A 21127-nucleotide genomic window follows, 5' to 3' on the forward strand; every position below is an offset into this window, starting at 1 on the left:
AGAGAGCAGAGATACCAGGGCTGTCTGCCTGTCATTCACAGAGAAGGCTGGGGAGCTGGAGGAGCGCTGGTCTCTGAGTAAGCTCTGCTGAACTCAGATGGCAGTCAGCGTGACCGAAAAGTTCTTATACTTCACATTTAAAGTCACAATTAGCCGAATGGCTCCACCCTGCTAAATATTGTTCTTCACTTTCCTTGGAAAAGCCGAGGAGGTTTTCTGCACTTGGAGCTCCAGGGCCCTGTGCTCACCGGTGTGCCCATGGGTGCCCGTGGGTGCCCGAGGGAGCCCGAGGGTGCCTGGGGCTGCGTGTTGACCTTCTACGTCTGAGGGGCGGCGATGCCTGGTCTGGAGATGAGGCAGTTGACCGCAGGACCTCACAGGAATCCCCACACATCCCTCTCGGTGGCATTGGCCACAGTGTCAACACCAGGGTGTCCCTGAGAGGCCACGGTCTGACCAGCGACTGCCTGGCTTTCCTTTGTGGTTTTCCACATTTTTTTCTTTAACCATAATGTTACAGTTGTGTTTTGAGGTAGATCTTTTGAAAGTGCCATTTATGGTTTAGAGAGTAGCATTTTTGGCTCACCAGCCATTATATCCATGTACTTAGGAAACTTTGCTTCTGCTCTGCCCCAATTGGCATGAGCCCCGGAAGCTTGTCACAGAGATCTTCCAGGTGGGTCTCCAGCCATTTGTCAAGTGCGGAGTAGCTTGCTGCCTTGGTTCTGCAGGTGTTCAGTACTACAGAGTGCATTACATGCAATTTCTGTTTACATTTTGTTTGAGTTTTCAAATATGGTTTTAAAGATACACATCAGACAGTGTTACCCTTAGGGGGTCATATTCCCAAGGCAGCGCCTCTGGGTTTGGGAAGTGCACCGCAACACTTCAGAGTCTGTTGGGTACAGAGAGAATAAATCTATTTCCTTCTGAAAAGTGACTTTATGAGTGAGCCTGGTATTTGACCCTGAGTGCAGTTATGAACATCACATTTCAGATTCATTCTGGCTGTCTGGGATTAGTCTAAACATGCAGATTTTTCTAAAACATGTCCCTTGTCGGACAAGAAAGGTGAACAGTTAGGTTATGACAGCTATCCTAACAGGATATGCTACGGTCCTTCTGGGACCTGGAATTTGCAGTCAGTGAACCAGTGACACCTCTTGAGGGACACAGTGTGTATGTGAGGTTCCAGCCCACAGGAACCTCTTGCTGTGGTGAATGGCCACCCCGCCTGGAGCTGGGCCCTTGTGACAGACTGGCTGCAGCCCTTGCCGGGGCCACGTCTGCCTTGCCACGTGCATGGGTCCGTCCTGGGGCAGCCGGGGCTTCTCAGCGTCCTCAGATGGGCTCTGGGCTTGCTCATCTCCATATTTGGTTTGCACTGCTTCCTCCTCCTGGAATGTCCTTGTCCGCCATCCTGGGCTCTGACGTCCCCCTGCAGTTCAGGGCTCTGGGGCATAGCTACTTCTGTAACGCGTGGCTTGGGGCTGCGCTGGGCCCGGGGGGAGGGGGGGGGTTGCTGTGGGCGGTGGCCCCCCTTCCCTCTCAGCTCTTTCTCTGGGCGCGTCATCCCAGTCTAGAGCACCAGGCTAGAGATCCTGCCACACCTGGCTCATGTGTACCTCTCCCTCTAAACTGGAATCCCCCACGGGACAGACCCACACTTACCCACTGCCTCCGTGTGCCCAGAACAGTGCTGGGGTCCCAAGGAAGTCCACCCCCGTCTGGCCCTAGGTGGAGCCTTCTTGGGGAGGCAGTGGACAGATTGCCTGAAGTGACCTTAGAGGATTGTCCGCGAGATCTGTTACTTCTTGCACAAGGATTGACATCCTTCTTGCATTCTCATGAGTTAAATAAGGTTTAACAGGTTAAGATGGATGTGAGCTGTACAGTTTGACAAGTAAACAAAACCACTGAGAATGTGAAGCCTCTCCTGTCATCAAGTAAGGCCGGTCGGTCTGGGCTTTTCTCCCCGCGCCTCCCCCCAGCTGCAGCGGAGGAGACGGCCGTGGCGTCAGCTCGGATTTTCCGTTCGATGGTGTGAGAGAGGTGCTGGTGACCCTGCTGCGCGGCTCTGCAGCCCCGGGTGGAGGCCCGTCGTTCTTGAGATACCTCGGTGGTCACGTAGGCTTTCCACATTTCCTTTTCCAGCGTTAGAGACCTTCGGGGCCCAGCCAGTGGAACGCAGAGGATAAATACAAGCTCGCCTCTGCTTCTCCACGCTCAGCACGCCCTTCTCCCTGCTTGGGCGCTGCTCATCGCCACTTCCCCAGAGCCTGCGGAGCCCCGAAGTTTGGACAAGGTGGCCCTGGGGAAAGCTCGGCTCTGCCCGGAGCTCTGGACAGCCGCCCTGTTGCCCCTGGTGTGACTCTGGATGGAGGCGGGGTTTGGGATTCCTCGCTTACTTCGAGAATTACCCGTGTGCTGGGTGGAGAGGGAAAGGCACGTGCTCTTTAGGCCTCACTTTAGACCCAATCAGGAGTCTGTCTGAAGGTTCGAGTTAGAAAAGATGGTGGGTGGGGTCAGAGGGTGGCGCTTGGGCGAATTCGGGGCTGCGCCAGTCTTCCCTCTTTTAAGCCGCTGCCCGCAGAAGGCTGGATCCTTCGCAGCAGCATGGAGAGAACATGGACGCAACGGTGCTTAAAGGGAACCTCAGAAGTCACGGTTCCCGTCAGGAGGAGGCGGAGGAGCTTGGCGCGGCAGCGGGGGCGCTCTGGGGACGAGGCAGGTGGCCTCGCAGCTCGCCTGGGCCCCGGCTTCTGCACATCTCCATCTCTCCTGCCCTGCTTCCCTTCTGCCCTCCTTCCTTCCCTTCTCTTATTTCTTCTCCAACCCTTTAAAACACGTCCCACTGTAACTCCACGTTGCATTTCTGAACTGCGCTGCAGGTGCTGCTGGCGGATTGAGTGACGCTGCTGGGCGTGAGAAAGCTCACGCTGCTCTGTACCTCTGCTCCGAAGACAAGCATTTAAATTAAATGCATGCTGGAGACGGGCGATGCAACCGCGGAGCAGAGGCTTATTTGTGGTTAGGCAATAGGAAAGTGGCTGACCGTCTCTAAGTCTTCCTGAAAATGTGCTCCTGCTTCTCAGGTAGCACTTCTGGATTCACTTCCGAGTCTCAATGGTGTTGGATAAACAGAGCTCAGAAGAGCAGACAGGCTTTCGTGCGTCAGCCTCATCGCTGTAGGCGAAGCCTTGTGCTACCCGCTCCGCCTCACATCCAGGACCTCCAGGGGCTGAGCTCCCTGTGGCCTCAGGGCTTGGTCACTAAAGTCCTGGCCACCCGGCATCTGGGCAGACCCCAGCCCCTTCCCTGATGCTTCCTCATCCTGCTTTCCTCTGGGGAGAAGTCCCACAGACCTCCCACTACCTGCCCAGGGCCTGCTGGCTGGGCGGGGGGCCTCCTCTGGAGAGCCCACCTCACAGCTGTCCTTGAGCTGTGGCTTCTCCCTTCCTTACCTGGCTGGCTAAAACACCCTCTGTTCCTAGCGTCTGGGGCTCACCTGCCTGTTAGGATGAGTGGGAGGCCATCCTAACATCTGTTGAGCAGGAGATTGAATAGGGCCCTGGTGACTGCCTCCAGCCCTGCCAACTTGCCCCTTGTGGGCCCAGGCTGGGGAAGGCTGTCCACAGGGGCTGGACATGGGAGTCAGAGGTCAGAGTAGAGGCAGATGTCTGGACAGCCAGCTGAGGGAGCGAGCTGGATGGGAGGAAGGAGCCAGAGCAGGTGAGGAGGGAGTTGAGGTGTGTCTGTGTTTCAGACCCACAGAGAGAGAAGATAGAAAGCAAAACAGCCAGAAGAGTCCATGACTTCAACACAACAGAGGAGCTGCAGATTTCCCCAGACTTAGAGGAGATAACCAGTGTCTTTGATGCCTGGCTTAGTATTTTCTCTTTGAAGGAAGGAGAGGGTGTGGAGTGGGGTAGAGAAGAGAGAGAGTGGTTCTGTCTCCATGAGCTGAGACAGGAACCTCGGGAACCTGGAGAGGGCAGCTACCAAGGAGGAAGATGCTGCAGGGACATCTGAGCCCTGAAAGCAGGGAGTGGAGCCTTTAGAGTCTCTCAGGTCCACCTTGGCCCAGGGCCGTCCCTTGCTCCAGGAGCCCTGACGCTGGAGGCTTGCTAAGCCCACTCTGCTGGCTTGTGTTCCAGGTCAGTGACTCACAGTCATGGGAAGTCTCATCCCAGGTCATGCATTTCCACCCGTGGGTCCCAGTGGACACCCACGGAGCTCACCAACTCATTGCACACTTGGCCATCCAAGGACCACTGTCACAGGACAACTAATTATAGCCACATCTGCTTGCAGCTGGACAGAGCCAGTGACCTGGAACTGAAGCACTGGGCTTCGTTATTATTCCCTCGGGCCATCTCCTTCTCCAAGCAGGAACATTTAATGTCCACCCCCGTTTAGTGGGAGAAAGGGAAGAAAAGCAGCACAGATGAGTCAACAGATTGTATGAGGGGAGGAAGGAGAACAGGCTGGAATTGCATGTTGGTCACAGGAGAAGCCAAGCAAACACCCTCGTTTCCTCAGGGTGCCCATATCGCCAGCCCAGTCTCTAACGAGGAGCCGGAAGCCGCGCAGTCTCCCCCGTGGAGAGATTAGTCATGCTACAGAAGAGGGGGAGATGCCACACACTGAAATTCAGTTTGTTTCTCAGATTTTTCATGCTAATTCTTTTTGCCAAGAACATATCAACACTTGTAGTTGTTTTCAAATTAGAGCAGAAATATTGTCTAAGTCTCAAAAGTAGCAAGGATTGTTCTGTGTCGTCTGTCTTCCACTATTGAATAGAACAGAAATATTATTTAACTAAATTTTCCTTTTGGTTAAATTATTGATAAAGAATTATATTCACATCTTTGGAATCACGTGGATCTTAACTGATCAAGATAAAATTATGATAAAATAATAATAATGAGGCAAGTACAGATGAAATTGTATTGATTGTGAACTTGAAAGCAAGGAAGAAGTCATTCACCCTTAAATACATCAGGTGTATTTGTGAACATTCAAAGATGCTGTGCAGATGTAAAGTTTTAAGAAATTTGGACTGTAATACTTGACCTGTATTTGGCTTTTACTTTTGTTGCTGATTTTTAAATTATGTGCATAGTTGTTTGGGGGTAAATTTTATGAACGTTTCTGGTCCTCCAAAGGGTGACTCTGCCTGGCAGTCCCACCAGCCGTGTGTGAAGGGCCCTTTGGCCTCTCATCCTTGGTTTCTGCACACTTAATTCTGCCCAAGCAGCCCTAACACACGTTCTTCTACTACATGTATTTCTTTAGTTGGGCAGATAATTATTGAGAAGACCCTGGAGGAAATGTTCTGACAGGAAGAATATGGGACTAGCAGTAGCCCCACAGAACTATTTTGACATTTTGCACAGCATAGGGAATGTGGAAAGGAATTTGAAAGATAAGCTGTTTCCACTTGGCAGATCTCCACATGTCCCTGTTTTGTGGGATGTGAAGCACATAAGTCATAAAGCAGCCATGGCGAAGGCCTCTCTTCCATCCGAGGGGAGCCTGCAGCCTGTTCTGCTCACGCCAGGCGGGCCTCCGTACAGTGGGCAGCCACGGTTAGTGGACTGCTGTGACAGCACCCCACCACATAGCCCACAGCCCACAGCCCCCAGGGCAGAAGCTCTCCCCAGCACCAGCAGTGAGCCCGCGCATCTGGCCTGCCATGCGGAGCTCGCCTTGTCGTGCAGGAGGGCTTCCTGGTGTCCTCAGATTCCAGCACCTGGGAGGAGGCTGGCCTCCATCCCTCCACTTCCTCCTCTGGCAGGAGTACTGTGTATTATAAAGGCATTCTGTATTCTTAGAACTTAACATACTCTATAACATTGGCCCTGGTGGTTGTACTTGCTGGAACTCTTAATGGGAGTGTAGAGGGAGATTTAGTGGTTTTAACTCATCCTGAAAAGTTTGCAGAGATGCTCAGAGAATACAGAAGATGCTGGTCTCGGGATCACTTTGTAGTACTTTTGCGATCTTTTGGTATGGAATTTTCTGTTTTTGCTTAACACTGGCCTCTGCTCTGAGGTGGTGTGTGTGCAGGTCTCAGGGGCCGTGCTGGGGACTAGCAGGCTTCCTCTGCCTCAGGCAGTTCTGCAGTGTGGCTTCCAGTTGGAGGCAGCTCTGGTACTCCTGGGGTGAGGTTTGGGCAGCATGGACTCCTGGGAAGAGGCTGAAGGACTCCCGTGTTTGACTGGGTTCTCACTCAGCCTCTGCGGTTTCAGGAGTCAATGACGAGCTGTCCAGGTTCTCCTCTTGCACCTCTGGGTCCCCCGGTGCCTGTTGCCCACAGCAGTCACCTTCCGTGAGAGAGACCAAGACCCACAACATGCGTGGCCTTCCAGGTCTTGCAGCCACATTCCTTGGCCTCCGAGCGGGGCTGCCTTCATGGCCAGCTTCCGCCGTTGTGACCACTGGGGTTAAGTGTGTCTCGTGGGAAGAAAGCCCAGGACCTGGAGCTAATCTGCTTGACCCGAGGACGCTGCGAAGGAAGTGCTGGGAGGGAACAAGCCCTTCACAGAATGTACCAGCTCCTCCTGTTCCATCTAAAACAGACGGCGTGGGGCTCACGGCTGGCCTGGTGTGTCCAGGCGAGGAGGAGCAGCAGATCCTGGATGCCCTCTGATCTGGAGCCAGTGGGCACTCTGGGGGCCACATGTTGCACTTATCTTTTGATTTTGCCAAGAGGCCTAGATGAAGAAGTCATTCCCTAGGAAACCGTGACTTTTGTGACAAACCTTTAAGAAGCAAGGTCCCCCATGAAGCTGTGACTCTAAGTTGCCAGTAGAGGCTACCTGTCCATCAAGCACAGCAGTGTGTACAGCAGCCAGAGAAGATGCGCCACTTAGGGCTTTTGTTTCAGCTTTTTCACAAGCGTGCACTGCACCTGCTTGTGAGGGACACTCTGAACGTTAGTTGTGTTCTTTTTAGTAGTGTGCCCTGGAATCACAGCTAGAACACCCCCGATGTCAGGGTGAGACTCGGCAAGCTGTTATAAAATAGGAATCGTGAAGAATCAGAGTAGTGATATTTTGAAAGAGATTTTTTTAGCCAAGGAAACATGAATTTATGATTTTTGTTTGTTATTCTGAAAATTAATTGATCTTATTAAATACATTGACATAAGATGCCAGGCCAACCAAACTGTGATACAATCAATCATGACCTTAAAAACATCTTTCTCTGAAAAGCTGACTGTACTTTAGATATTCTAAGAATCATCAATTCTTTGGAATCGCCTCCTAGGGCCAGAATTGGTAATAAAAATTTCCTATGTGAATAAAGATAAGAATAAAGAATTCCCTACGTGAATAAAGAAGTTAAGAACTTCCTGTGTGGGTAAAGCTATAACCACCTCTGGCCTGGGATCTAAAGCAGTCCGTGTGTGGTGGTGTACAGTGCTCGCTGGTGGCGGAGCAGGCGCACTCTTGTCCTTATTTCCCCTCGGATTCTGCATTTCTGTGACCTGCAGCGTACCCAGGCAGAGCTCCTGCTTGTCACCCACACATGCCACTGTAGCAGAAGCCGAGGAGCAGCTTGACCCCAGCATGGCCACTGTGGCCCGGAGTCCCTGCCCTTAAGGCATCCACTGATGGCTCATGGGAATAATCCCAGGAAGTTCATTTTCATAACCTCCTTCAAATCAAATAGAGATAAGCTTCTGAGATTTTATCAACATTTCAGGGGAGAGAAACCCAGAATCACCACATAGCTGTTTTTAGCTTTAGTACTCTGATTCTCTGCAAGTTCAGTGTTGCAAAGAAACTACCCTTGACTTATAAGTAGAAACTTGATGTCACTTTGAGTTGTCACTGAGTTTCTGCCAACTAAATGTGGATCACCGGTGGGCCCTTCCTAAACAGACTCTGCATATAACTGAGTTCAGCCTGGTTGATGTCTCCCGCTACGTCTGTAGGGATGGAACCAAGTTGAGCAGAGTCGAAGGAGCAGAGACATATTTCTGAACCTGCTGCAGGCAGAAACGCTGTGGGGGTGCCGCAGTCCTGGCCAGGAGGCTGGCTTGGAACCTGAGTGACCTGGGGCCATCTTGCTTTCTGGGCTTTTCTGGTTTGCGCACTAACCAGTTTATTAACTGTTTATTAACCCATGATTTACCTGATTACCTACCAGGCAGCTCCTTGGGTGACCCAGAGAGGTCATGTCGTGCCATCATGCTGAGCGCCCTTCGGGAGCACTTTCCTGTCGAGCCATCGTGCACTGGTACTGAGAGTTGAGTGTGCAGCGTTGCTGGATTGCAGCCTGCAGTTGTCACTTAGGTGGGATGAGTGGACACCTGCACCACTGACAGAACAGCCACCGGCTCTGCGACGGCTTCGTCGATTCTAAGATGCCCACCCATTCATGTTTAACAGCACTGATATTGGGAGGGACCTAGCAATCGATGGTTTGTCAGTGTCTTTCTTAGTGTGGGCTTTGTGACCTACAGAGTCTCAGAGGAAATAGAGCCTGCAGTGCTCTGGGCTGCCCCCAGGGCTCAGGCGAAGGGGGAGTCATGGATGCTCAGAACCGTGAGAACCTGCGGGGAGCCTGCTGGCACAGGCAGTCACCATGCCATGGAGACCAGGTGGCGGGAGATGGTGGCAACTGAGCCGGGCTGTCAAAGGCCCTCAGCAGTCGTTTGTGCTCTTTGGATGAACCTCCTGCAGCCCAGGTTGAGGATTTTGGCCTTGACTCTGGACGACCCTGAGTGGTCAACAGAACCCAGATGAAGCAGCAAGGTTGTGCATGGGCAGTGGTCGGAATGTCGGAGGCTCTGAGAGTGTCCTGGGCTTGCCTGATTGTGAGTCAGAGGAGGAAACAGATCCCTGGAGTTTGTTTGGGCTGTGGTCAATTGTCCCCATTTCCAAAATGTAAAATTAAGAACAGCTTACTGTCTTGGAGGCACTTGTTCAGATTTAACTCATGAAGTAAGTGTCTCCAGATGTAACTGCTTCACGCAGAAGATCTCCATGGCAATGGGCTAACACTGAGTGTGCTGTTAAAAATATAGACTGCACGTGGGCACAGTGCTATGAATAGCATTTTACTCTCCAGAAGCCATTACCACCTGCAGCAGAACGTGGGCATGAACTTCAGACCGACGGCCTCTGAGAAAGCTTGTGGACCATGTAGCTCCTGTCAGGCTCCTTCCTGTTCTCTCCACCTTGCTGTGTCCACAGGGTTCAAAACTCAGATTCTTCTGGGAAAACTCAGACCTGTGGGTGCTGTCACTCATCTACACGAGGGAGGACAAGCTGGGCTGTCGTTGCAGCCATGTCCTGGCAGGGCGTGCTGCACCGCCTAATTCAGTTTGCGCGCCTGTGAAGGGGGCAGTAGGACCTGTCTCAAAACTGTTGTCAGGCTTGTTAGATAAGATGCCAGCTGACTGTGGCACCTGGCTGGCACTGAACACATCTTAGTTCCCTTCCTCTCGAGGGGTCATGGTGTCTTGGGATTCTCTTCCTTGCATTTATAGCATAGTTTTTTATATTAGAAATGAACTACAAGAACATTTTGTTGTTGACTGTTAATTAATGAGTATTTAAGCTTTAATTGAATTTAAAAACCAATTATTTGGGATTTGGGCTTAAAGATCAGCTCATTCATTTATTCTCTCTGTGCAAATATTTTTTTGCATCCTTTTATGTCCCTGGGAATGCAAGGAACAGCAGGGAATCTGCCCTGGGGATCCCTCTGTCTCCAGTGGTCTCAGGCCTGTTACTCCCGTGTCAGAAGAACCAGTAGTCTTGCAAATGCCACCAAGTTCATTTCCAGTGGGAGTGAACAAAGGACAACTGTCACAGTGACATCCTGCAGTGTGGGGGCCGGGCTTTGATGGGCGGTACCCCAGGATTGCTGCTTTGCCTGTTTGGAAGAGGTGCACACGGAGGCGCGTGAAGGCCCGTGGGGTCCTGGTGCCCCAGCCTGCTGGCAGCAGGCAGGACCTGTCTCCTGATGGTGAAGAGGCTAGGTGTGTTAGCTCACCTCTCGGCGTCAGTTCTTTCCACTAAAGGTGTTTTCTCTCCTTGCAGGGTGGTTGTGATGGCTCTGGCTGTGGGAAATGTGACTGCCATGGAGTGAAGGGACAGAAGGTGAGTACCTGGGCTTCCGTGGCCCTTCCTTTGGGATCGCCTTCCCCACGGAAGCCATGAAACCAACGTCCTCGCCGAGCAGGCAGCTGCTCCTGGTAAAGCCCAGTCGCTGTTTTAGTGATTTCCCCAGTGATAGGCGTGAGGAGGAACCAGGCAGAACGTTATTCTGAAGACTATGAGCTTTCCTCCTGGGATCATAATAATGACTGGCAATGTGTGCAGAAAAAGAGTTTGGATTTTTTTCTTTTTGATTCCAGAGGAACAAGTGTACTGACAGAAAAATTTTTGAATCAAGCATCCTTTTTAGAACTGATGGATAAGAACTAAATTTAGGATTTGTCCAAAAAAAGAAAAGAAGTTTCTATTCCATTTGAGTTACTTCTATTTAAATTAATCTTTTAAAATAATCTTTCATTCATCACATTCTTATCTCAATTTATTTACAAAAATGGTAACTATTTATTATTTCCCAAATGTAAAATCACAACATGTGTCTGATCAAACTCTCCTCTCATTCTGTCCAATCCAGACAGAGGATTTTTGTTGGCCTGAGTGGGGAGGTGTCTGGTTTTTGACACAGGGCACAGAAACTGTGTCCTGAAGCCGTGTGAGTCACCCTGGCAACCCTGGGTGGCAGCAGGGAGCCAGTCAGTAGAGGGCTGGACCCCCTGTGGCAGTGCACCACAGCCCGGGACCTGCAGGGGGCAGTGTGCTCCTTGGACCACTTCCTGTCTTAGGGCACGAAGGTGTCTCTGGGTCAGCAGGTCCATCCTCCTCTCCCAGCATGGCATGCCTCAAGTTTCAGGGGGTCTCAGACCAGTTCTACTTCATAGAGAATTGTTGAATTCCTTTTCGGCTCTTTGCTGATGTACTGACATTGGTATTCTTAAAACCACCCGACTGTTGGTGGTGCTGTCTTGCCTGGGCAGCCTCTGAATGCGGAGGATGGGAGACAGCTCAGCACAGTCCACCTCCACACTCCACTCAGGCCCTTACCTGGGATTTTTTCTGGCTGGTTGCAGTGGGCATTTTCATGAGTTATTGAAGGTGGAGGCCAGTACTTCTTGTACCACAAGACTTAGGAAACATCTAACTTGAATCATACACATGAGCACACCAGGCTAACAAAGGTTAGAAGTCCTTAAACCACAAAACACAGAACTTTAGGAAATTAAGGCCCATGTAGTGTTTCCTGTTTCCCTTGCACCCATAAAGCCAGGGGTCTGGAGAGGGCAGTCACATCTCCTCCAGGAGGGCAAGGCCATCACCTGCTGACCTGGTTCCCCACTTTTTCCAGCAGCTTGGCAGGGCCCCTAAGACTCTCCTACTGTGTACATGTCTATGAACAGGTTTTCGGTCTGATCCATTTGACCCCAAAATCCACCCACCCAAATAGACCAAGGAAGACTTGTTGGGGTACAGCTCTTGCAGCAGTTTTGGCTGCTGTCTTCCCAGCCTGGTGACTGCAACAAGGCACTTCCACACAGAGGGGCCACAGGCTGCAGAGGAGGCTGGGCACAGTGGGCACCAGGTGGCCTCCAGGGCCTGCCCAGGGAGGAGCGCATCGCTCAGCGTTTCATCCACGGTGCTGCCCTGGGGACACCCCACAGCGACCAGACACTCTGGGGCCAGGCCTGTGCGATGCGGATGCAGAGGCCCTGCAGGGCTGCCTGAAAGCTGTCCCGAGGCTGCTGCTTATGATGAGGTTTCATGCCACCCTCCGGCTGAGACCAGCATGAGCCCGGGAATTGGGAAAGCGTGAAGTCCCTGCAAGACGGGATGGAGGATGTAGGTCTGCCCTGTCCCCGCTGAACTTCTCAGCGCACTGTCTCCTCCATCTCCCACTCTGGAATTTTGTTTGATTATTTAACAAAGAATACTTGAAACGCTGGCAACCTACAGGTTCAGCCACGCGCAGTTTGTGTTTTAAAAGACTGGAGTTACTGAGTGGACTCTGGCGGCCTCTTGGAAGCCCATGTGATTGCTAGGTGGTTTCGTGTTATATGATTTTAACAAAAATCAGTGGGGCTCTTTCTTCTCATCTTGAGCATAAACAGTCAGTCCTATGGTTCACCAGCACCAGGAGAGCAAAGGGGCCTTCCTCTCGCTGACCGAGGAAATTTTAAACTTCCACTTATTGTCTTGGAGGGCCTGGTGGAACAATTGCTTTAGTGGTGTGAGGCGCCGGGAACTCCCCTGAGCTTCAGTTTCAGACAGGGTTCCATTTCTCTCATCCAGAAGTCATTACCAAATTCACCTGCCCCAGGTGGGCAGCAGGAGCAGCTGGTCCCCTAGCTCCTTGGCCTTCCCGCCATCCTTAGCATCCGAGTCCTGCAAGTGCTGGTCCTGTGAGCAGGAGCGTAGATGGAGGGTGCTCGAATCGGTGCTCACTCGAGTCCCCTTCTGAGCAAATAATGGATGCCCTCAGTCCTTGTGGGGTTATTCTGATATTCTCCAGAGTCTACAAATTAAATTCATTTTGATTTGTTTTAAAAAATAGGATGGAGGAGATATTTAGCTCAGATAGAATTAGAATCACCTAACTGGGACAGTGTCACAGCCTGAGAAATGCAGAAACCTTTGTTTCTGATGCTGTTTCCTCCTATCCTCTGAGGAACATGTTGATAGTATTATTTACAACCCAGCAGACCCTCCATGGGAATTGGAATATCTCCAGTACGAATCTCCACCCCTCTTTGGGCTAATTCCTGCTCTCCATGGAGATGGCATTGATGGACAGGAGCCTCAAACTCTTGAGGGGCTGTAAACAGATTTGATGTGGCATCCAGGGCTGATGATGCGATCTCTTGTTATCAAGTCATCAATACAATCCAGGCAGAGTGTCCTGAGTCCAGCAGTTAAACTCATTGGGCTTTTCCTGACCAGAGCTGCTGAATTGTTTATTCCCACCTGCCTGGAAGGCCACTCATGCTTTCAGATGTTTTCTGTTAGGTAATTAGTGTGGCCTTGCACACAATGGCGTTGTGTCCCCAGAGGCTCCAGCTATCCCCCCCAGTGGGAACGCTATTGACCTAAACTGATTAGGGCTCTGGACGCAGAAATAGCTAAGTTAAGCTCTTCTTTTGCCGGGTAACCTGATTTTCTCAACTATTCAAGATGATAGGAAAGGCAGCCTTTTCTCAGGAGTTACTCTGTGTGCTTTGAAATTAAACATTTATATTATATGTCACTAAAATAGTTTGTGCAAGAAGTCTTGCAAGTTCATGTCTGTCTGAAGCCACCACTGTCTTCCATAACCCTGGAGTGTTCAGGAAGGGAGCTTAAACTAAGGGAAAGATACATGATCATGCAATAAACAACTTGAGAGGAAATGTCAAATTGCAGGAGAAGCAATTGAGGGGAAAAAATGCCATGCTTGTTCCCAGGAGTGGGTGGTTCCATAGAAGAAAGGGACAGCTGGAATCAGAACTTAGAGGGACAACGTTTGGAGGCACAGGAGTGGGCCATGGCGTATTCTCTGCCAGCAGACCTGACGTGAGGGCCGTGTGTCACGCATACACGCTGGGACATTTTACTTTAGCTTCATTGTTCAGGAGAAACTGCACTGGCGTCCAGTTGACGAGTGGTATGGTAGACAAGGTTGGGTGGTTTCTAACACAGAGATGCTTGAAAGGGACATTCCCAAGCCACAGTCCTGGGAACACAGAGGGTCTTAATCAAGCAGAATTGTCGCATTTCTGATGAGCGGTGACAGCTGCGTGGGCGTCTCTTGTCTTGATAGGAAGCTTTGACCTCGCTGCCACGCAGACCCGCGCCAAGAGGTGGGAAGAAGACCACCCTCCTGTCCTCACTAGCGTGGTGGCTGGATCGCAGCCCCTGCCACGTGCTGGGTCTGCCCGGCCCCGAAGTCGTCATCACGTAGCCCAGTCACAATTGCCATCTAAATCTGAGCCTTATCTGATTTGAAAGGGTTGGAAAAGTGGCCAGGCTGGGAGCGACTCCATTTCTGGCCTGGAAATCGGGGAAGAGCTTACTGCGGTGTGGTGGACTGAGGTGTGCGGGATGCCTGTCCACACCGCTCCTCCACGGAAGCTGGTCTCTGCCGTCCCGGTGGATGGTGGCTGCTGCCCCCTACAGAAGCCTTGGCCTTCTGGGTCTGTGTGAGGAGGAGGGTGGCTGTGTCTTGCATGTCCATCTGGGTGAACATGGTGCTGCTTGGTGTCTGTGCTCAGTGGATTAAACCCGTGTGACCGTGGCGGAGACTGGCCAGCCCAGGGTTTCTTGCCTCTGGCACTGCTAGTGTCTTGAGTGGTCAAGATGTCAAGATGTCTTGTCGAGCTGTCCCGTGTGCGGCAGCGTGTCTTGCAGCTGCCCTGGCCTCTACACCCTTGATGCCCGAAGCTGTCCCTGTGTGGTGACAGTGGAGATGTCTGGATATTGCTAAAGGCCTCCTCGTGGGGGACAGGCGTGCAGAGCTGCCCCAGGCTGAGAACCACAGGACTCATCCCCTTTCTTAGTAGCTTCTCAAAGGCAAATGACAGGATTCCAGGCCCTAATCAGAGCGCTCACACGTCCGTTCCCTGTGATAAGGAGATTGGGAGATCCTAACCCCAGAGGCCAACCAGGGAATCACACGGTTCAGAGATCCCGAAGTCTCAAGTCAGTTCTGTGGTATAACCTGCAGCTTGGCCACCTACCAAGGAAAGCAAGCCTTCCGAGGCTTGCTGTGAGCCAGCAGTGGTGGGAAGGGTGGCCAGAGGACCTCCAGGAAGGGAACCTGTCTCTCTGGGGCATGGTCAGACTCGCTGACCCTGTTTTGGAGGAGAGCAGCCTGGGCCTCCCATCTGGTCAGACAGACCACAGGGAGACACCTCTTTGGGACATAGAGCAGCCTTGGTGGGTCTTCTGCGTGAGTCCCCTGCCCACCCAAGAAGGGCTGGGATGCCCTGTCCAGAGTAACAAGCATTCCGTTACTTTCAGAGAAGTCCTGTTCCACTCATTGTTGGCCATTGTCCCGTCGTCCTATAGAGAGGATGCCTGTAACAACCTATATGTCTTGTAAGACACCTATAAAACTTACTAATTTGCGTTTTTATGGGTGTCCTGTATATGGGATGATGGGACCTAATGGGTTAAGATAAATCCTGGTGCTGGGGTATAGCTCAGTGGTAGAAAGCATTTGCCTAGCCTGCATAAGGTCCTGGTTTGATCTCTAGCTCTGCAAAAACAAAACAAAGTAACACCTAAATCCTTAAGGGGAGGGCATTTTTGACCTGTGTCAAGACATGCAGAGACACCCTGCAGTGAGGATTGGTGTCCCTGTCCCTCCTGCCTACAGGAAGCTCTGGGATGTACCTAGTCCTGTCGGAGCTTCATGGCCCTAGGTTAACGTTGGTGACCTCAGCGCTTCCTGGGCATGTCTCCCTGACAGCAAGCAGCAAGTATGGCAGCATTCCTTATGGGTTCTGGACACAAGTCCAAGGTCACAGCCAACACTCGCTGCTCAGCTCCTCCCACATCCAGGAAGGCCCTGGCCTTCCGGCTCTCCTCAGGCTGGGAGCTGTGGTCTTTGCAAATGGAGTCATTGGTCCACATGTGTTTTTCAGTTGTTCTTTAGGCTCTTTTAGAGGCACAAAACAAGCATTTCTAGTATCTTGCTACTAGGGACATGCCAAAGTAGGAAAAATACCTGCGAGGATCTTATCCAGGTACCAGAGGTGGAATTTTTCCATCGTTGGCAGTCTGCGTGCGGTTCACAGATGATCTTCCGTGGCTGCTCCACCAGAGGTGTCCCAGCGCCCAGGGGGTGGGAGAGATGTCCCCTGGCTGCCCCGACACAGGAAATGCCCCAGCACCTCACGCGCCACATTCTAGTCATTTTTGTGCTACATGGACGTGATCACACAAGGCCTCCAGCTCTTACAGGACTCTGAAGATAAAGGATCTTGCTTCTCCTGCAATGAAATCATAGACATAGGGAGTTTCCTTAGTTATCACTAGATCTTAGGTGAAATTCCCTTTTGAGACAAGGACTACATTATTGGTATTTTTAGAATTCAGTAGTCTTTAATTTATAAATGTTTTTCATTGATCTTTCTTTTAATTTATACATGGTTAATACTAGGCCTACTTTTAGCCATGGTTTCACAGTGAAATAAAAACATAAGAATACAGTGCTTTGTATGTTATACTTTACTTGTGTTATACTTTATTTTATAGTGATTTTTTAAATTCCTTATTATTTTTATCTGTGTAAAATAGATTTAGATCCTCAAGGATCAGTGAAGATTATATTTCTGTTTTTCAGCAGAATATTATATTTTATTCTCATGAGTTAAACTATATTAAGTATATGGTTTTAAATGCTGAAGGTGTCCTGTTTTTTCCTAGATATTAAATTCTTTTCACCAGCAAATGAGAGTACACTTGTGTAGACTCTTTGAAACTTTAGGTAAATGAATTGATTTAAACTAGTAGCAATAAAAACTAGTAATAACAGAGATTTATTTAGTAAGTCCTTATTGGGTGAGAGGCACTGCATCTGAGCTGAATTCATGATTTCAAATTCTGGTGTATTTAAAAAGAAATTCTATCTTCTCACTTTCAAGGTGTAAAATATATAAAATCAAAATGCACTAAAAGTACAACTTAGTATAAATATCAAGAGATTTTTTTCAGTAAACACAGGATTTGCTTAGTTAGTACATCAAGCATATCTGAAGTTACTCCTAGTATTTTTGAGGCCAGTGGAGTGTCTTTATGTGCGTAAGATTTGGACATTCCTGAGAGGCAACCGTGTCCAGTTCAGGCTTTGCTCAGATGTGGTCCTCAATCCATCTCTGGGATGTCCACATCTATCCTTTGGGATGAACATGGAATAGGGTTCCCAGGACAGGAGTTTGGGGAAGGAGAGTCACCATTAAATGGACATTTGTCCTTTGCTCCAGGACGTCACAGAGCTTTCATAAGTGCTGGCACCCCGCTCCTGTGCCCCAGCTCGGTTGACCGCAGGCCCCTTCCATCCCCATGCCAAGAGCAGCTGTTAGGAAAGAAGAGTGTTGGGCAGCAGCCTTCACTGTGTGTGAGCTCCCCACCAGCCAGGGACTCAGTTGCTCCCTCCAGGCTGCTCTGACCTGAGGAAATCACATGCCCGTGTACCCCACACTGAGTACCGGGTGTACTTCTAGAGCTGCGAGCAGTGTGGGCGTGGAGGACACTTGCTGTCCAGCTCTGGACAGATTCGTGGACACGAAGACCCAGCCGCTGACCTCTAGCTGAGACTGCTGGCTTGCAACTGAAGAAGGGAAAACCAGAGATGCGGTCCTGCTCTGCCATGACAGAGACTCCCAGGACGTGGGCCGTGGTGGCAGAGGACTTGAGAGCCACGGCAGCCTTGGGAGATGGTGTTTGTAGCTTTTGGATGCTTTTGGTGGAGGAAACACGAGCTGGGCTCACTTGGGAGGTCTGTCTGGAATCCTGGTCCAATTCTCGTCAACACTGTGATTTTATCATCCACGTCCAGAGTCATTATCCCTTAAAATATGAGGGAAACCAGCTCTCCCTGTTTCAGTGTCCTGACTTTTCCAAACACCTCTGCCTGTTTCTGTTGCTAATGGCTTCTCCCGATGTGATGGTCAACTTTTGCTCCTTGGGACAGAATACCTGAGAAAAACAACTGAGAGGAAAGATCTATTTTGCCTGGTTCCATCATGGTGGAACCACACAGCAGAGGAAGTGCACTCAGCCCATGGCAACCACAAGGCAGAAGGGAGAGGAAGGGGCCAGGGGTCAGATACAGTCTCCAAGGGCACGCCCCCAAGGTCCCACTCCCTTTAACTGGACACCATCCTTAAAGTTTCTACCACCTCCAGAGAGTCCATTCAGATTTCGAATCCCTCAGTGGGTTAATCCACTGATGAGGCAGAGGCCTCACCATTCAGTCACTACCTAAGTCCTCACCTCCGCACACCACTACGCTGGGGACTAAACCTTCAACGCAGGAGCCTTTGCAGATACTCCAGACCCAAACCATAACATACATGTATTTACAAGTGTTTTCCACGCTCCTCTCCTCCCGCAGCCAGCTTTCCTTGGCCCAGGTCACTTTATGGGGGATACTGTGTGAAATGCCACTGTGTTCCTAGTGTGTCGGGTTCCGGTGCCTCCAGGCCTCTGACTGCCAGGGGGCCAGGCATGTTTGTCCGCAGGCTGGGGCAGCACCCTGCCCCTCCCGTGGGTTGTGGCTCTATTGGTGGATACACACTCTTCCTTTTCCGTGTCTGTCTGGTGTCTTGTCATGCCAAGATGTTTTCCAGATGTTCTCTATTTCCTATTTCCACATGCTGCACATGAATCATCCTCTGGCAGAGTAATCGTGAGAATCAGTGTGGTTTCCCACATTCACCCACTTTTGTCTTTATGTTGTATAGTCCTTTGAAAACAAGGAATTAAAAAAAATATATGGCTCAACCTGAAGGTAAGCTATCAGGTACCGTAGGGAGGTTGCTAAGATGGATCCACAGGAGTGGGGTATCTCAGTCCACACAGGGTGCCTGAACTGTCTCCCACAGGCGATGGGCATCCCCGAAGGGCTCTCAGGCCCCGTGAGGGACACTGAGTTGTGTTCTCCCTGTTTGAAGCTCATCTTCCCGTTTCTTAATGTTACTACAGTTCCCCCTTTGCCTTGTGCTTCCAAGACCAGTGAAGACCCAATTTGCAGCTGCTTGGAACCCGCCTATCCAGGCTGATTTTGTCCCTGAGTTCAGGAGCAGTGGAAACTTCAGTCCCTCGAGTGGAGTATCGTGTCCTGGGACTGAAAACCCAGACGCTCCGTGTGAGGTCATGCAGTCACCAGTGATGCCAGGCACGGGCAGTTCTTGTCCTGGCTATTTATGGAAAAATTAGTTTTTGTAAATATGATCCTGATAAAACATTGGCTGGCAGGAAGATAGCTTTCTTTTAAAGGAAACAAAATGAGACTGTATGTTTTAATTCAAGATCAAAGCCTTGACATAAAACAAACCCTGACAAACAAGAACTGTGCAATTGGATTTTCCTCCTGCTTGTGGTAGGAGATCGTGAGCATCCACGGTCTGTTTCTAGACAGCACGTAAGGCTGCAAGATAATGAGAACTGCACCCTGAGAAATGATGTTAGCAGAGCCCTCGTCCTTGTGAAGTGGTCGAGCACAATGAGCAATTAAACAAAGGAAGAATTAGTCAGAGTTAATGAGCAAGCCAGATGGCACAAAGTGGTGCCCCTTTGTTGTATTTTTCCCTTTGGCAAATCCATTAAAACGTCAAAGGTGTACTTGATCCCCACATCCCTTACAGCTCAGCCTGCTTCCTTGGTTAATCACACAGCTTTATGAGGCAGGAATGCCTATGTGGACCCAAATGCAATCCACTCTAGGGTTCTTCACTTCAGAGTCTGGCATGAGAAGCTAAAGACATTTCTTGGCTGATTTCTAAAATTCTGTAATGAAACTATTCCTGTCCAAAGTCCCTCTGCAGGCTTCTCCCTTCAGACTCTCAGAGTTTGCCCACCCTCTTGTCTGCAGATCCATCTGCAAATAGACGAAGGATGGTTTGTGAAACAAGATAGGTGGGACCTTACCATTCGCAGTGTCCCGTGGATGCCTGCTAGGTTCAGTAGTCAGTTTGCAGGCTCTGTAGGGAGCCCGCAGCCCTCGTGATGTGAGTTCTGAGGTCAGTAGTGTCTGGCTACACGCACCAGTTTGAAATGGTCTTCCCTGCACTTTTGGCAAACAAATTAAATCTGCCTGCTACAGATCCAGTGAACCACTGGCGCTGGGCCCCAGCAATTCCCTTCCTGGGTGGGTGTTGGGAGCTCCTCTGGTTGCTCGGGGCTTGGGCCGTGGTGAGTGAGACAGGTGGCACGTGCCTCACGGCTTTGTGGTGGAGGAATCCAGAACACGCTGAACCAGTGACAGCACAGGAATCCCCACGCAGAGCACCCTGCTAAGGCCTGAGGAGGGAGGAGACAGGCCATGGGAGATTCCTGGGTGGGAGGCCGATCCGGGCGGAGGCCAGGGGAGCACCAGCTGCTCGTGAGCAGCCCCTGAGAGGCAGAAGCAAGCTCGGCACCGTGGTGGGGGCTGCCTCCAGACCTTAGTTCCCTGTTTCCACCGGGTTTGCCCTGGGGAAGGGGTTTGAACTGGCGGGGAAACTGTGGTGTGCTGAGCCCCACACCTCTTCTCACCCACTTAGGAGACTGCAAGCCTTAGGGAGCATGTCGTCATGCATGCGAAGCTGTCAGAAAGCAGAAGAGGTGTCTTGGCACCCTGTGCCAGGCCTCCTCCCTCCGTCCTCACCCAGTGGGTGAGCTGAGTGGACCCGGATGAGCCTTGTTCCCAGACTCCAGTGAGGGTGAGGTTCTTCAGGGGACCTTTGGATGTGGCACTATTGCTGCTGGCTCACGGTGTGAGTCACCCGGGGCTGGTGTGGGTGCGTGTTCACTTCTGCTTCTGATAAGGCCCCGGAGCCCCCGAGGCTTGGTGTCTTGCTCCGAGTCCAGTCAGCAGCGCTTGGTGGAGCGGTGAGCGGCCACCCGTTCCTGGACCACACACAGAGCTGGGAACAGGCGCGACCCGTGGTCTGGGGGCCGAGGGCGTGCTTCCTCCCAGCTCAGCATCCTGCCGGGATGTGGGAAGCTCGGTTCTTCCAGAGACAGTGTTGCCACAGCTGATTGAAGCGTCTTGCCTGCCAGGGCAGAAGTAATGTGCCACCGAGGGGCATCCAGCGCAGGCGACGACGGCGTTCCGCGCGGCTTGGCTCGACGGGGAGCCGTGCTTTTCTCTCCATGGACCGGGGGCTGCTTGTCTCTGCTCCAGGACTCCACCCTGTCTGCCCCGTGGTGTGCAGGCCCTGAGGACAGCCACCGAGGCCTGAGTGCCCAGATTTGAAGCCCTTGCCGGGACGTTGACGCAGGGCCAGCTGGCTTCACTTCGGGCACTCACCTCCCACTCCTTCTGCCCCGTCTTTGTTAAACTTCTGCTCTTTGCGTCCCTCCCAGCTCACACTCCT

At 51.1% G+C, this 21127-nt stretch overlaps 1 protein-coding gene across 1 annotated transcript in view; it reads left to right on the forward strand.

The window, feature by feature from the left end:
- Col4a1 (collagen type IV alpha 1 chain) overlaps window positions 1–21127 on the forward strand; it is a 134490-nt gene that overhangs the window by 44031 nt on the left and 69332 nt on the right. The window contains exon 2 of the mRNA XM_047552911.1: window positions 10062–10121. Within this exon, the coding sequence (XP_047408867.1) occupies window positions 10062–10121 (60 nt within the window). The remainder of the gene's footprint in view (window positions 1–10061; window positions 10122–21127) is intronic.

This window comes from Sciurus carolinensis, chromosome 5, assembly GCF_902686445.1.
Source record: "Sciurus carolinensis chromosome 5, mSciCar1.2, whole genome shotgun sequence".
In the NCBI taxonomy this organism is placed as follows: domain Eukaryota; kingdom Metazoa; phylum Chordata; class Mammalia; order Rodentia; family Sciuridae; genus Sciurus; species Sciurus carolinensis.